The sequence below is a fragment of the Carlito syrichta genome, unplaced genomic scaffold (genome assembly GCF_000164805.1).
Source record: "Carlito syrichta isolate Samal-C Ts95f unplaced genomic scaffold, Tarsius_syrichta-2.0.1 Scaffold307018, whole genome shotgun sequence".
Classification (NCBI taxonomy): Eukaryota; Metazoa; Chordata; class Mammalia; order Primates; family Tarsiidae; genus Carlito; species Carlito syrichta.
This window is the reverse complement of record NW_007251114.1, coordinates 35,396-48,409: the sequence shown is the minus strand read 5'-3', so window position 1 is coordinate 48,409 and position 13,014 is coordinate 35,396. Positions and strand designations below refer to the sequence as shown.

Below are 13,014 nucleotides of genomic sequence, written 5' to 3'. Positions count from 1 at the left end.
AGCAATGATGACGGGACCCTGCTGGCTTCTCCTTCCTCATTTTGTATCACTTCACTGGGAGTCTCCTTGACCAAAACCCTGGCAACCATTAATCTTTCCTAACTGTCCTGTCCGGCTGTCTTCCACCATTCCCTGCCTCTGCCAAAGTGATCCCAGCCCTCATCACTCCTTGCCTAAGGAATCACACATGTGCATGAAGACTCAGCTTTAAGGAGGTTTGCTGTAGTAAGGCTTCTAAGAGCTTAAGACAGAGAACAATACAACTTTAGCATAGAAAAAGGTTACACCGGTGATGCTCGTGCATGCATACAGAATGCCATGGAATAACTAAAATCAAGAAGGCAGAACATTAAATGATGTGGAAATATATTCATAATAATCTAAAGTGTAAAAAGCTGGACACAGGGGACCTGCAGTAGGAGGGGGAATAACAGCTGGATACAAAAGGAAACTGTTTTTTGTCTGTTCTGACTATACACAGTACAGTCATGCACCACACAATGATGTTTCAGTCAATGACAGGCTGCATGTACAATGGTGGTCCCATATGACTACAATACTGTATTTTTACTGTATTTTTTCTACGTTTAGACACACAGGTACTCACCATTGTGTTACCAGTGCCTACAGTATTTAGTACAGGTTTGTCACCTACAAGAAATAGGCTAGCCCATATAGCCCAGGTGTATAATAGGCTATGCCACCTGTGTCTGCAAGTGCATTCTGGGATGGTCACATACCTACAGAACAGCCTAAGGATGCATTTCTCAGAAAGTGGCTCTGTGATTAAGCAATGCATGACTGTATATGCAAAAAGTGTGGGTATGCACATATAAAATGTTTCATGTGTATATGTGTATGTGTACATGCAAGTATGTATATGTATATAAATATTAATTGCATATATGGAATATGCAGAATGTAAAGCTGAATACCAGAATATTAACAGTTTATCTGCAGTGGGTAATTTTTACTGTCTTGCAACTCTGTGTTTCTAAAAATTTTTGCATTAAACATATATTACTTTTGCAAGAGGAAAAAATATTAGTGTCCTACTTTTTATGTAAGAAAAAGGTCAAGAATGACCAATATACAATTGGAAGAAGAAAGAGCAAGGTGGGGAACTAGGTTCCCAAGACTGATCCTCGTGTGGTTGTATTTCAGAAATGTGGGATCGGCACAGGGACATGCAAGCTGATGGGGGAGACCTGGAACATATGGCAACTTGCTCAACGACAGAGACAGCATGATCAATCACCAGAAGGATGAATCAAGAGCGCCTCAAATGTTTTGGTTTGGGGATCCCCTTTTCCCTTTTTTTTTTGAGTTGGAGTCTTACTCCGTCGCCCATGCTGGAGTGCAGTGGCACGCTCACAGCCACTGCAGCTTCCACCTGCTGGGCTCAGACAATCCTTCCGCCTCTGCCGTCCAAGTAGCTGAAACTGTAGGCAAGCACCACAACACCAGGCTAATTTTTTGATTTATTGTAGAGATGAGGTCTCATCAAGTTTCCCAGACTGGTCTCAAACCCGTGGGCTCAGGTAATCCTCTCACCTCGGCCTCCTAAAGTGCTGGGATTACAGGCATGAGCCACCATGCCTGGCTTGAAGTTATTTATTAATTTATTTTTGAGTTGGAGTCACTCTGTTGCCTAGGCTGGAGTACAGTGGCATGCTCATGGCCACTGCAGCCTTAAGTTGCTGGGCTCAGGCAATCTTTCTGCCTCTGCCTTCCAAGTAGCTGGAACTTCAGGCGCACGTCACCACACCTGGCTAATTTTTTGATTTATTGTAGAGATGAGGTCTTACCAAGTTGCCAAGGCTAGTCTCGAACCCCTGGGCTCAGGCAATCCTTTCGCCTCGGTCTCCCAAAGTGCTGGGATTATAGGCATGAGCCACCATACCTGACCACTTTTTCCTCTTAATGAAGATCCTCAAGTGCTGGTCTTCATGGGGACCAGATCTATTGATATTTCCTGTATTAGAACTGAGAAATGTTAAAGTATATTTATTAACTAATGTAAAATATTAAATCCACCGACTTTTAACACAAATAGCTTATTTTATGAAAAATAACTATTTTTTCTTTTTCTTTCTTTCTTTTTTTTTTTTTTGGAGTCAGAGTCTCATTCTGTCACCCAGGCTGGATGCAGTGGCATGCTCCCAGTCACTGCAGCCTTGACCTGCTGGGCTTAGTGATCCTTCCACCTCAGCCTTCCAAGTAGCTGGACCTACAGGTGCGTGCTATCATGCCCAGCTTATTTTTTGATTTATTGTAGAGACGAGGTCTCACCAAGTTGCTGGTCTTGAACCCTAAGCTGGTCTTGAACCCCTGGGCTCAGGCAATCCTCTTGCCTCGGCCTCCCAAAGTGCTAGGATTACAGGCTGAGCCACCGTGGCCCGGCCAACTATTTTTTCAAGTAGTAAAAGAATGGCTTCCCCCGCTCCCATTTTTGTAAAGCTCCCCACTGTCTTGCTTAATAGCATTAAGCTGGATTCTCACACAGGCTTCTGCAATCAATCTGCTGCAATACGTTGTTTTGGTTAAGTAAAAGAAGAAAACTCAGCCACACACAGATACAAAGTTGGAAAAGGGAGGAGTGCTCTAACAATTTTTTCAGATAATTGAAAACATGGTTCATTACTACACCAAAACTCCGAGTGGTAGTGTATTAAAGTTAGTTGCTGGCCAAGTGCAGTGGCACATACCTGTGATCCCAGCACTTTGGGAAGCAGAGGTAAGAGGATTGCCTGAGCTCAGGGGTTCAATTCGAGACCAGACTGGGCAACATGGCAAGACCTCGTTCGTTTCTACGATCAAAATATTATCAGGGCTTGATGGTGCACACCTGTAGTTTCAGCTACTTGGAAGGCTGAGGCAGAAGGATCGCCTGAGGCCAGGAAGTCGAGGCTGCAGTAGCTGTGATTGTGCCACTGGACTCCAGCCTGGGCAACAGAGTGAGACTTTGACTTAAATAAATAAATATAAAGTTAGTTGCAATGTGGGAGATGAAACTCTATCAATAAACTTTTCATACTCTTGTTATATTAAAATCCATTGGTCCATTTAACAATTTTAATGGATCTTGTACCCATGTATGATTTTGTAATGTCATACTTTGGTCTTCTAGGAAATATTGATCTACTGAGTTATTACAGTTCACCATATAATATTTAAAAAATTGGCCAGGTATGGTGGCTCATGCCTGTAATCCCAGCACTCTGGGAGGTGGAGGCAAGAGGATTGCCTGAGCTCAGGGGTTCAAGATCAGTCTGGGCAACCTGGCAAGTCCTCATCTCTACAATAAATAAAAAAATTAGCCGGGTGTGGTGGCACGTGCCTGTGATTCCAGCTACTTGGAACGTGCCTGTGATTCAGCTACTTCTACTGAGGCAGAAGGATCACCTGAGCCCAACAGGCTGAAGCTGCAGTGGCTGTGAGTATGTCACTGCACTCCAGCATGAGCAACAGAGTCAGACTCCAACTCAAAAAAAGAAAAGTATCCACTAAAAAGTTGTTAAGCTCACTATGGTAAATAGAAGTTTTCCAAATTTCTAAGTTTTACTTGAAAGCTCAAATTTCATTATTGGCAACGAACTGTCAGTTGTTGGCCTTGAAGTGACCAGCTCACTTTGTTTCTGAGAAGACATCTGTAGAATATCCTAATCTGAATAACCACAGTCTGTGAGTGACTCTTTCAAGTAAAAATGGTGTTCCATGAAAAAACCCACCAGTTCTCCCTTAACTCAAACAAGCATTCAGTACAAATGCTGTATCTCCACTACCATCATTTCTCAGCACGCAATACAAGTGCAGCTCACCACTCAGAATATTAAAAAAAACCTGCTCATAGGGCCAAGTTTTAACATCATTAAACTTTTCACTGCTTTTTCAAGGACGTTCTTAAGTAAAACTATTTTAATATTGAGCGTTCAGCGGCAGGGAGGAATACAGGGATAACCATGACTACAGTTTGGTGATACGACCTTGATTCAGGCTGAGGTGCCAGCAGTCTTGCCCACCACACAGCATAAATGAAAAAGGCATACAATGTCTTAGCATTATCATGGACCCCAGAAAGGGTATGGGGACTCTCAAGAGATCACACCTAAGAATCACTGGACTATCAGTAGGTGGAACTGGGACAACAGGTTATTCATGTGAAGAAAATTAAATCACAGTCCCCCCCTCACATCATAAACAAAAGTAAATTCCAGGTCAGGTGTGGTGATATACCTGTAGTCCCAGCTGTTTAGGAGGATCACTTAACCCCAGGAGTTCAAGACCAGTCTCAGCAACATTGTGAGACCCTGTCTCTATTTTTTTTAAAAAAAGGTCGGGCTCGGTGGCTCAGCCTGTTAATCCCAGCACTTTGGGAGGCCGAGGTGAGTGGATTGTCTGAGTCTGAGGTTTTGAGACCATCCCAGGCATCTTGGCAAGACCTCATCTGTACAATAAAATAAAAAATAGCTGGGCATGGTAGCATACGCCTGTAGTTCCGGCTACTTGAAAAGCTGAGGCAGAAGGATCACTGGAGCTCAGAAGGTCGACGCTGGGGTGGCCGTGAGCGTGCATGCCACTGCACTCCAGCCTGGGCGAAGGAGTGAAACTACACACAAAAACTACAACACAAAAAAAGGGAAGAAATAAAATTAATTCCAGGTAGATTTTTAAAACAAATATGAAAAGTACAAGGGGGAGATCCCCAAAAAACCATAATTATCTTTTGGAGGGCAGGTCCCTTGTAGTACAGGCTTCCCCAACTATGTAAGTGTTCGAGGAACACACTGGCATCAGTGTACCAGCGAGCTTTGTTGTGAGAGGCTGCGTTCGGCTTCAGTGATTTTGCTTTGGAGAGTCTTTCAATATGTTTGCCCATTGCATGATGGGTGATTTACGAGTGCACCTGCCTATACCACACAGTTTTTGTGTTCAGCAGTTTTTGACCAAAATCGGCATGACCCCTGGGCCCTAGCTGGGTGTGGAAGCGTGCACCTGTAGTCTCTATTCACCTGATCTCACCCTGAGTGACATTTTTTGGTTTCCCCTGATGAAAAAAGTTCTCAAAGGGAAACATTTTGCCACTGTGAAAGAAGTGAAACAAAGAATGGCAGAAGCACTAAAAGGCATCAAAATTGACAAGTTAAGGCCGGGTTTGGTGGCTCAGCCTGTAATACCAGCACTTAGGGAGGCCGAGGTGAGTGGACTGCCTGAGCCATGGGTTCGAGACCAGCACAGGAAACTCAGCAAGACCTCATCTCTACATTAAGAATCGGAAAAAAAAAAATTAGCCGGGTGTGGTAACACATGCCTGTAGTTTCGGCTACTTGGAAGGCTGAGGCGGAAGGATCGCCAGAGCCCAGCAGGTTGACGCTGAGGTGGCCATAAGCATGCCATTGCACTCCAGCCTGGGTGACAGAGTGAGACTCCCACTCAAACAAAACAAAAGAAAAAAAACAAAAACCTGACAAGTTCAAAAACTGTTTTGAGCAGTGGAAAAAGCATCCCAATAGGTGTATTGCATCAAATGGAGAATATTGAAGTTTAAACATGTAAAAAAAATACACAATTTTTCATTTAAAAGTTCTGGTTTTTTTGGAGGTTCCCCCTCATAAAACTTACAGAAGGAAAACATAGTAGGATATCTTATTGACCTGAGGGTAGGATTTCTTAAGCAAGGCACAAAAAACACAAACTATAGAGTGACTATTCTGATGACATTAAAATAAAAATACTCAAGTCTGTAATCCCAGCACTTTGGGAGGCTGAGGTAAGAGGACTGCCTGAGCCCACGGGTTCAAGAACAGCCTGGGCAACTTGACCAAGACCTCATCTCTACTATAAATCAAAAAGTTAGCCGGGTGTGATAGCGTGCGCCTGTAGTTCTGGCTACTTGGAAGGCTGAGGCGGAAGGATTGCCTGAGCCCAGCAGGTCGACACTGGGGTGGCTGTGAGCGTTCCACTGCACTCCAGCCTGGGCGTCAGAGTGAGACTCCAATACACACGCACAAAAAAAGTAATTTTTTCACCAAGACATCATAAAAAAGGTAAGCTTCAGATGTGAGAACTCCTGCACCCAATAAGGCAAAGACAATTCAGCAGAAAAGCAGCTAATTCACAGAGAAAAAGCAAATGGTCAAGAAAACAGCTCAACCTCAATAGTAATTAAGGTAACGTAATTTGAAACCATCAAAAGAAGGAAAATTCTAAAGTCTGACAACACCAAGTGTAGATGAAAGCACTGAGCCACAGGAACACTAATGGTGGGAGAAGCAGTACCATCATTTTGAAGAGCAAATTGGTAGTATCTAGCAAAGGGGACTATTCCCACAACCCATAATCCAGCACCTCACCTCCCAGGTGCCCACATATCCTGGAGACTCCTGCACGTGTATACAGGAGACATACACAACACTGCACACTGCAGCAGTGTTTGTAACAGCAGAAATCTGAAAGCACCCTAAATATTAGCCAAGAGGAAAAGGTAATCACTGTCCAACACCATTCCTGTGCTCATGGAAATACTCTCTGAGCTGCCCAGGGCAGGAGTCACTTGCCACAGGTGCCTGCTGAGCATGTGAAGCGTGGCTAGTGTGACTGGAAGTGAATTTTTCCTTTTATTTGTCTCATTTTAACCTAAACAGCCACGTGGGGCTGCCGGCTACCTAATCAGACAGCAGAGCTACATAGCAGTGAACGTAAATGAATGAGAGCTGTATGCGTGTTTCAAGAAGTAGATCTCAAAAGCATCAGGCTGGAAGCCAGTTCCAGAAAGCAGGACCTAGCGCTGCCCTAGTGACAGCTCTGTCCGGACAGACCTAGTGTGATACTGCTCTCAGGAGTCCCCAAGACCACCAGGCCCAATGACTCACTAGGAGGCTCACAGGATTTGGTACACAGAGGCAGACATGGCCATGAGTCACCACAGTGAAAGGACACGAAGCACACTTCACAAAGGGGAAGGTGTGTGGGGTGAAGCTGGAGGAAGCCATGCGCAAGCTTCCAAGAGTCCTCTCCTCATGAAGTCACACAGGATGAGCTTCATTCCTGCAGCAGGGTTGACGGTAAGTGTAACATGCTGTCTACCAGAGAAGCTCATTATTCAGTGACCAGGAAAGAAAATTAAATTAAAATTGAATGAAGGTGAGTCACAGTGACTCACAACTGTAGTCATACTACTGGAAGGCCAAGGCAGGAGGGTCACTTGGGGCCAGGAGTTTAAGACCAGACTGGGCAACATAGCAAGACCCCCTTTTTACAAAAAGGGTTACTTGGAAGGTTGAAGTGGAAGGATCGCCGGAGCCCAGCAGGTTGATGCTGGGGTGACCATGAGTGTGCCACTGCACTCCGGCCTGGGCAACGAAGTGAGACTCCAACTAAAAAAAAAAAAAAAAATTAGCCAGGCTTAGTGGTGCATGCATATAGTCCTAGCTACTCAAGAGACTGAAGCAGGAGGATCCCTTAACCCTAGGAGTTTGAGGCTGCAGCGAGCTGACAGCACCATTACACTCCAACCTGGGCCTATTTATTTATTTTTTATTTTTGAGTTGGAGTTTCACTGTCACCCAGACTGGAGTGCAGTGGCACACTCCCAGCCACCACAGCCTCGACCTGCTGGGCTCCGGCGATCCTTCCACCTCAGCTTTCCACATAGCTGGAACTACAGGCATGCGCTACCATGCCCGGCTAATTTTTTTGATTTATTGTAGAGATGAGGTCTCGCCAAGTTGCCCGGGCGGGTCTCGAACCTGTGGGCTCAGGCGATCCACTCACCTCAGCCTCCCAAAGCGCTGGGATTACAGGCTGAGCCACCGAGCCTGGCAAGTAAGGCCCTATTTAAATGAAAAAAATCAAATGAAGACCTCCTATGTGCCAGTTTCTCTACTAAGTTCTGAAAATACAATACTGAGACGTCAATATGAGCCAGGGAGATCTCTGCTTTTAACCAGCTTTCAACCTACTGAGGGCTTACGCTATACTAAGCACAACTTAAAACCACCCTAAGGACAGATTCTGATACCTGCCACTAAGGTAGCGAAACAGGGCAGCATGATTAAGGCAGGACTGCCTGAAATGACGTGGTCTGGGAAGGTTGCTCGGAGGGACATTTGAGTTGAGCCACACACGACGACAGTCGTGTGGTCTGGGAAGGTTGCTCGGAGGGACATTTGAGTTGAGACAGTCACACAGTCATCAGGGGAAGCACATTCCAGGCAGAGGGAACAGCAAGTGCAAAGCCCGGCAGCAGGACAGGCTTGGTGTGTTGACAGACGGGACACAAAGCCAGCAGGGTTTGAAAGTGGTGAAAAGAGGCCTGGGAGGTCAGCTGAGGCCACCATGCAGGGCCTCCTAAGCCACACTAAGGCTCTTAGGTTTCATTCTAAGTAGGATAAGCCCTTGAAGGTTTTAAGCGGTGTAATGACATGATCGGGTTTACGAATGAAGACCATCCTGCCAGCTGCATGGAGAACGCGTCCCAGGCAGGGTCACTTTCTTCAGGGGTACCAAGACATAATGCTGAGGCTGGCGAGCCCTTCAAGTGTATGAAAAGGCTGGGGCCAGGGATGAGGGGAAAAAGCTCCACAATGCAAGAAGAGGACGACCAAGTTGGAACGAATAAATGTTTAATTAAACATCTAGAAAATGTGACATCATGGCAACTGCATTCAACGTTAAATTTAATCTTCATAAACAACAAAATCACATTTGGAAATAACTTGGAAATTAGAGTTTCTCGAGTCACAAAAATACCCAAGTATGCCAATGATTGCCAAGAAAACAAGCCAGTAAAAAATGTGAATTTCCTTGAAGCCAAATAATCTCTAGAGAAAAACCTTTCAATTTTGTTAACAACCAAAACATTATTTTTTACTTAATATGAGACACAGACACCACAAAACGCCCAGCACCATGAGAGAGGCCTTACGCCTCCAGGGAGGCCACAGAGGCGGCCAGGACCAGTGCCGTCCAGCCTTGCAGCCGGGGAATCCGAACACTCCAAGGGACCCTTAGACAGGCTCCTCTGAGGAAATAACATGGAATAGAGCCGGGAATGACAAGAAGGCCCCAGCCACACCAAGAGCTGGGACAAGAGGCTCTGGGTAGAGGCTCTGCACCAGGAGAGGCTTGTTGGATTTTAACACAAAGAGGATCCATTTGGCTGGTCTGAAGTGGGGCCCAGGTGGTCAATAGGAAACCAGCATCAAAGAGCCTCAAAAACAACGTTCTCATCCTGAGAGTGACCAGGTCAAATTGGTGTCTGACCTCCACTGTCCCAAAATTCAGCCACCACTGGCCACTGGGGGTCAGGAGCACAGACTATGGCCAGAGCGTGACTGAAATGAACTCTCCATTTTACTTCTCATTAAAATTAAAATGTAAAAACCCGACAGGTGAACAGAGCTCATGAAGACTTCAAAGAATGCTGGGAACAGCGGAAACAGCTAAATCCACATCTGCTGAACGGTTCTGTTTTTTGAGAGACCAGGGTCTCGCTCTGTCGCCCAGGCTGGAGTGCAGTGGCAAGATCATAGCTCACTGCAGCCTCGAACCCCTGGACTCAACCAATCCTCCTGCCTCAGTCTCCCAAAGCACTGGGATGACAGGCATGGGCCACCAGACCCAGCCTGAATCTACCTTTTCAACTGAAATTTTGTGGAAAGTAAAAAGTCAGATCAACAATTTCTGAGGAAAATGGAGACTTGCATGCCCAATGACAGATGTGCTGGGAGTGTAAAACACGAGGGATTTCGAAGCCTTCGCCCCGAGCAAAAGAAGGCAAGATATGGCGTGAGTGTGTTCTTAGGCTGGTCATATGTTGAAGCATCGGTGTGGCTACATTGGGCCGGGCACGGTGGCTCACGCCTGTAATCCCAGCACTTTGGGGGGCTGAGGTCGAGGCTGCGATGAGCCAGGATCCTGCCACTACACTCCAGCCTGGACGACAGAGTGAGCCTCCAACTCCAAAAAAAAAAAAAAAAGGGGGCTATATTAGATTAAATACAACGTTTTATTAAAAATTAATCTCACCTTTTACTTTTTGAAAATGTGGTGGCCGGCGCAGTGGCTCACGCCTGTCATCCCAACACTTGGGGAGGCTGAGGCAGAGGATCGCTTGAGCCCAGGAGTTCGAGACCAGCCGACTGTTTAAAAAAACAACAAGTGGCTGTTAGAAAATGGAAAATCCGGTACGTGGCTCGCAGCGGTTTCCCACTGGACAGCGCTGGTCGCCCGGGAAGTGGGGACTCTCCGCCACCGGGGGTCTTGCGGGCGGGGCGGAGGGAAGTTTCTGGACGTGTTATGCGGTCACGAGCCATGTCAGTGAGTCTGCAAGCCCCCCTTGATGGGCGGGAACACGCTGCCTCGGCAGGCTGGGGACAGAGTCCGAACTCGAACTCCGCGATTCACCTGGGAGCCTCCCGGCGGCCCTCGAGGGGGCGAGGGCGGGATTCGAACCAGGCCCGACCCCCGGAGTCCCGGCCCCAGCGCGCCGCGTTCCCGCCGCTCGGTCTCCCTCAGGGGAGAGCCAAACGTTCACAACGTTCACAACGGACTCCCCGGCGCTGGGCCTCTGGGGCCCAGGAACCCCTCGGAGGAGGCCCCGGCCACGCTCACCTGCCGCCAGACGCCGAGACCCAAACGCTCCTCCCTCCTCCTCACTTCCGACTCCACCGCGGCGGGGCCCGACTTCCGCTTCTCTCCGCGAATCGCCGGCCGAGCCTCCCTCCGCTCCCTCCCCCCCATCGCAGCCAACCCAGCCAATCAACTCTCAGAAAACCTGCTTTCTCCTCGCCCCACTCCCGCCTGCTAGTCGCAGAGGGCGCGAGCCCCGCCCTTCCCGTCTTCTTTAGCGAGTGCCGCGCGCCACCGCTCGGCCGTTGACGGCGCTACCCACTGCGGCATGCGCCTCCCGGAAAAGTGGGGCGAGGGGCGGGTCACGCCGGTGCGGGGGCCCTCACGATTGGTCGAGAGGAATCCCACGCTCTGACCCCGCCCACTCCCGACCTCGGCATCCGAGTCGGAGACGCTGGGGATTGGTTCCCGGCGGACACCCTGAGAAGCCTAGAGATGGTCCCGCCTCCCTCGCACGCCGCGCAGAGGGAGCTTCGCGAATTGGCCCACGGAGTCTGGGCGCGCGTCGACCGGCGCTCCAGGATTGGCTGACGGGGTGCTGGCGCCGTCGGGGAGCGTTGACGCTGATTGGTCGGAGGGTGGGGCCGGCTATTTGAAGGCTGCGCGCGGACGCGGGCGCACTTCAGTCCGCGGAGAGAGCCGGAGGTGGCGGCTGTGGTCGGTGCGGCCCCGCTGACAGCCGCTGGACCTGGACGTGGGCCCGGCCTCAGCCCCAGCCCCAGCCCCGGCTGCGGCCCGGCGAGGCGATGGCCAAGGTGTCGGTGCTGAACGTGGCGGTGCTGGAGAACCCGAGCCCTTTCCACAGCCCCTTCCGGTTCGAGATCAGCTTCGAATGCAATGAGGCCCTGGCGGACGGTGAGGTTGGGCCTGGGCGGAGACCCCCCCCAACCCCGGGCGGTCCCTGGCCTCCCCGTGGAGAACGGCTCCCCCGGCCAATTTGGTCGCCCCCCCCGAAACTCTCTAGTCCCCTCCGCCAACCCCGAACTCTCCGTGAACCCCAACCCGACCTCCAGGTGGAGTCTACTCCCTCCCACGCCCGCCAGTCCGGACCGCCCCGGGACCCTTCCCCCACTGCCCTCCCCGACCTCCCCGTGGAGACCGTCCCACCCTCCACTACTCCCATTTTCCCCACGGAGGTCTTATTTTCGATCTCTGTTTTGCCCGTGAAGCTCCGTTTTCTATGGAGAGACCTCAGTTTCATTTCTCTAATCCGCAGAGACCCTCCAACCACCTTGTTGGCAAGACCCCGCTTCAGCCACCCACTCAGTTTTCCCGTTGGAGACTGCTCACCCCTCCTCTATCCCTCCTCTCACCTCCTTTTCCCCCTTTGGACACCCTCAGTCCCCTCCCATTTTCCCCAGTGGACACCCCAGCCCTCTCCCCCAAGCTCCCTCCCTTTACCTTCCCCCACGGAAGGCCTCCCCTCCAGTTACCCTTTCTCCCTATGAAGACTCTTCTCTGTGGCAAGACTGTTCTTCACCCCCGTCTTCCCATTTGCCTCCCAACAATCTCCTCCCCCACCTGCTGATGTTAAACAACCCCCGCCACCTTCAGCTGCTACTTGTTTTCATTTCACACATGCTAGGACCTGGCTCCCCCCACCTGAGCTCCCCTTGGGGAAGGATTCCCTATCTTTGAGGGGGCTTGGATGAGCATACTCAGGGCTGAGGGCTCGTGTAGTCAGGCAGGCCTTAGCCGGTTTCCGGCTGCCTGCTGCATTCATCCTTCCTCTGCTTTTGATGGTCCCACCCAGTCCAGGGGGCGGGTGGGTGGACTGGGCTGAGCCGGGACAGGATACAGCTTGGAACAGTCATCTGGGAGGTCACAGCCTCGTGTATCTTTTCCAAGGTGCTTCTGCAGATGCATTGATTCATCTGCGACTTAGAGGCGGATGTGACTCTCATCTCACAGATGAGCAGGCAGGAAACCCAAGCGCAAGAGACCTTTCAGGTGAAGGTCTGTACATATCTAAAATCTAAGGCCACCCGGGGAACTCTGGCACCACTAAACACAAGTCTAGCTTTCGTGAAGTATTCCATTAGACCATTCTTCCACACTTGATGGTCAAAAGAGAAGAGGCAGCAGTTGAGAAGGTGGATGGAGGTCTGGGGGCCTTTGGGGCCGGGCTGTGCTAACTAGCACCTCTCTGTGTTGAGGGCGGGTGTTGGCCTGTAGAGCTGGTGGCTTGGGATTTGCTTGGGGTGGACGCAGTGAGGTGTGCATGCACTCGGGGTAGGTGAGCAGGTTGGCCCTCCCTGGCTGCTCTCGCTCCTTTTATTTTTTTATTTTTTTGAGTTGTCGCCCAGACTGGAGTGCAGTGGCTGCTCCCGGCCACCGCAGCCTCGACCTGCTGGCTCCGGCGATCCTTCCGCCTCCGCCTTC

General features: G+C 49.6%; 1 protein-coding gene across 1 annotated transcript in view; it reads left to right on the top strand.

The window, feature by feature from the left end:
- Nucleotides 1-11,185: 11,185 nt before the first annotated feature.
- The window catches only part of ASF1B (anti-silencing function 1B histone chaperone), an 11,136-nt gene continuing 9,307 nt past the window's right edge, over nt 11,186-13,014 (top strand). The window contains exon 1 of the mRNA XM_008063734.2: nt 11,186-11,487. Coding sequence (XP_008061925.1) covers nt 11,379-11,487 — 109 coding nt within the window. The 5' untranslated portion in view covers nt 11,186-11,378. The remainder of the gene's footprint in view (nt 11,488-13,014) is intronic.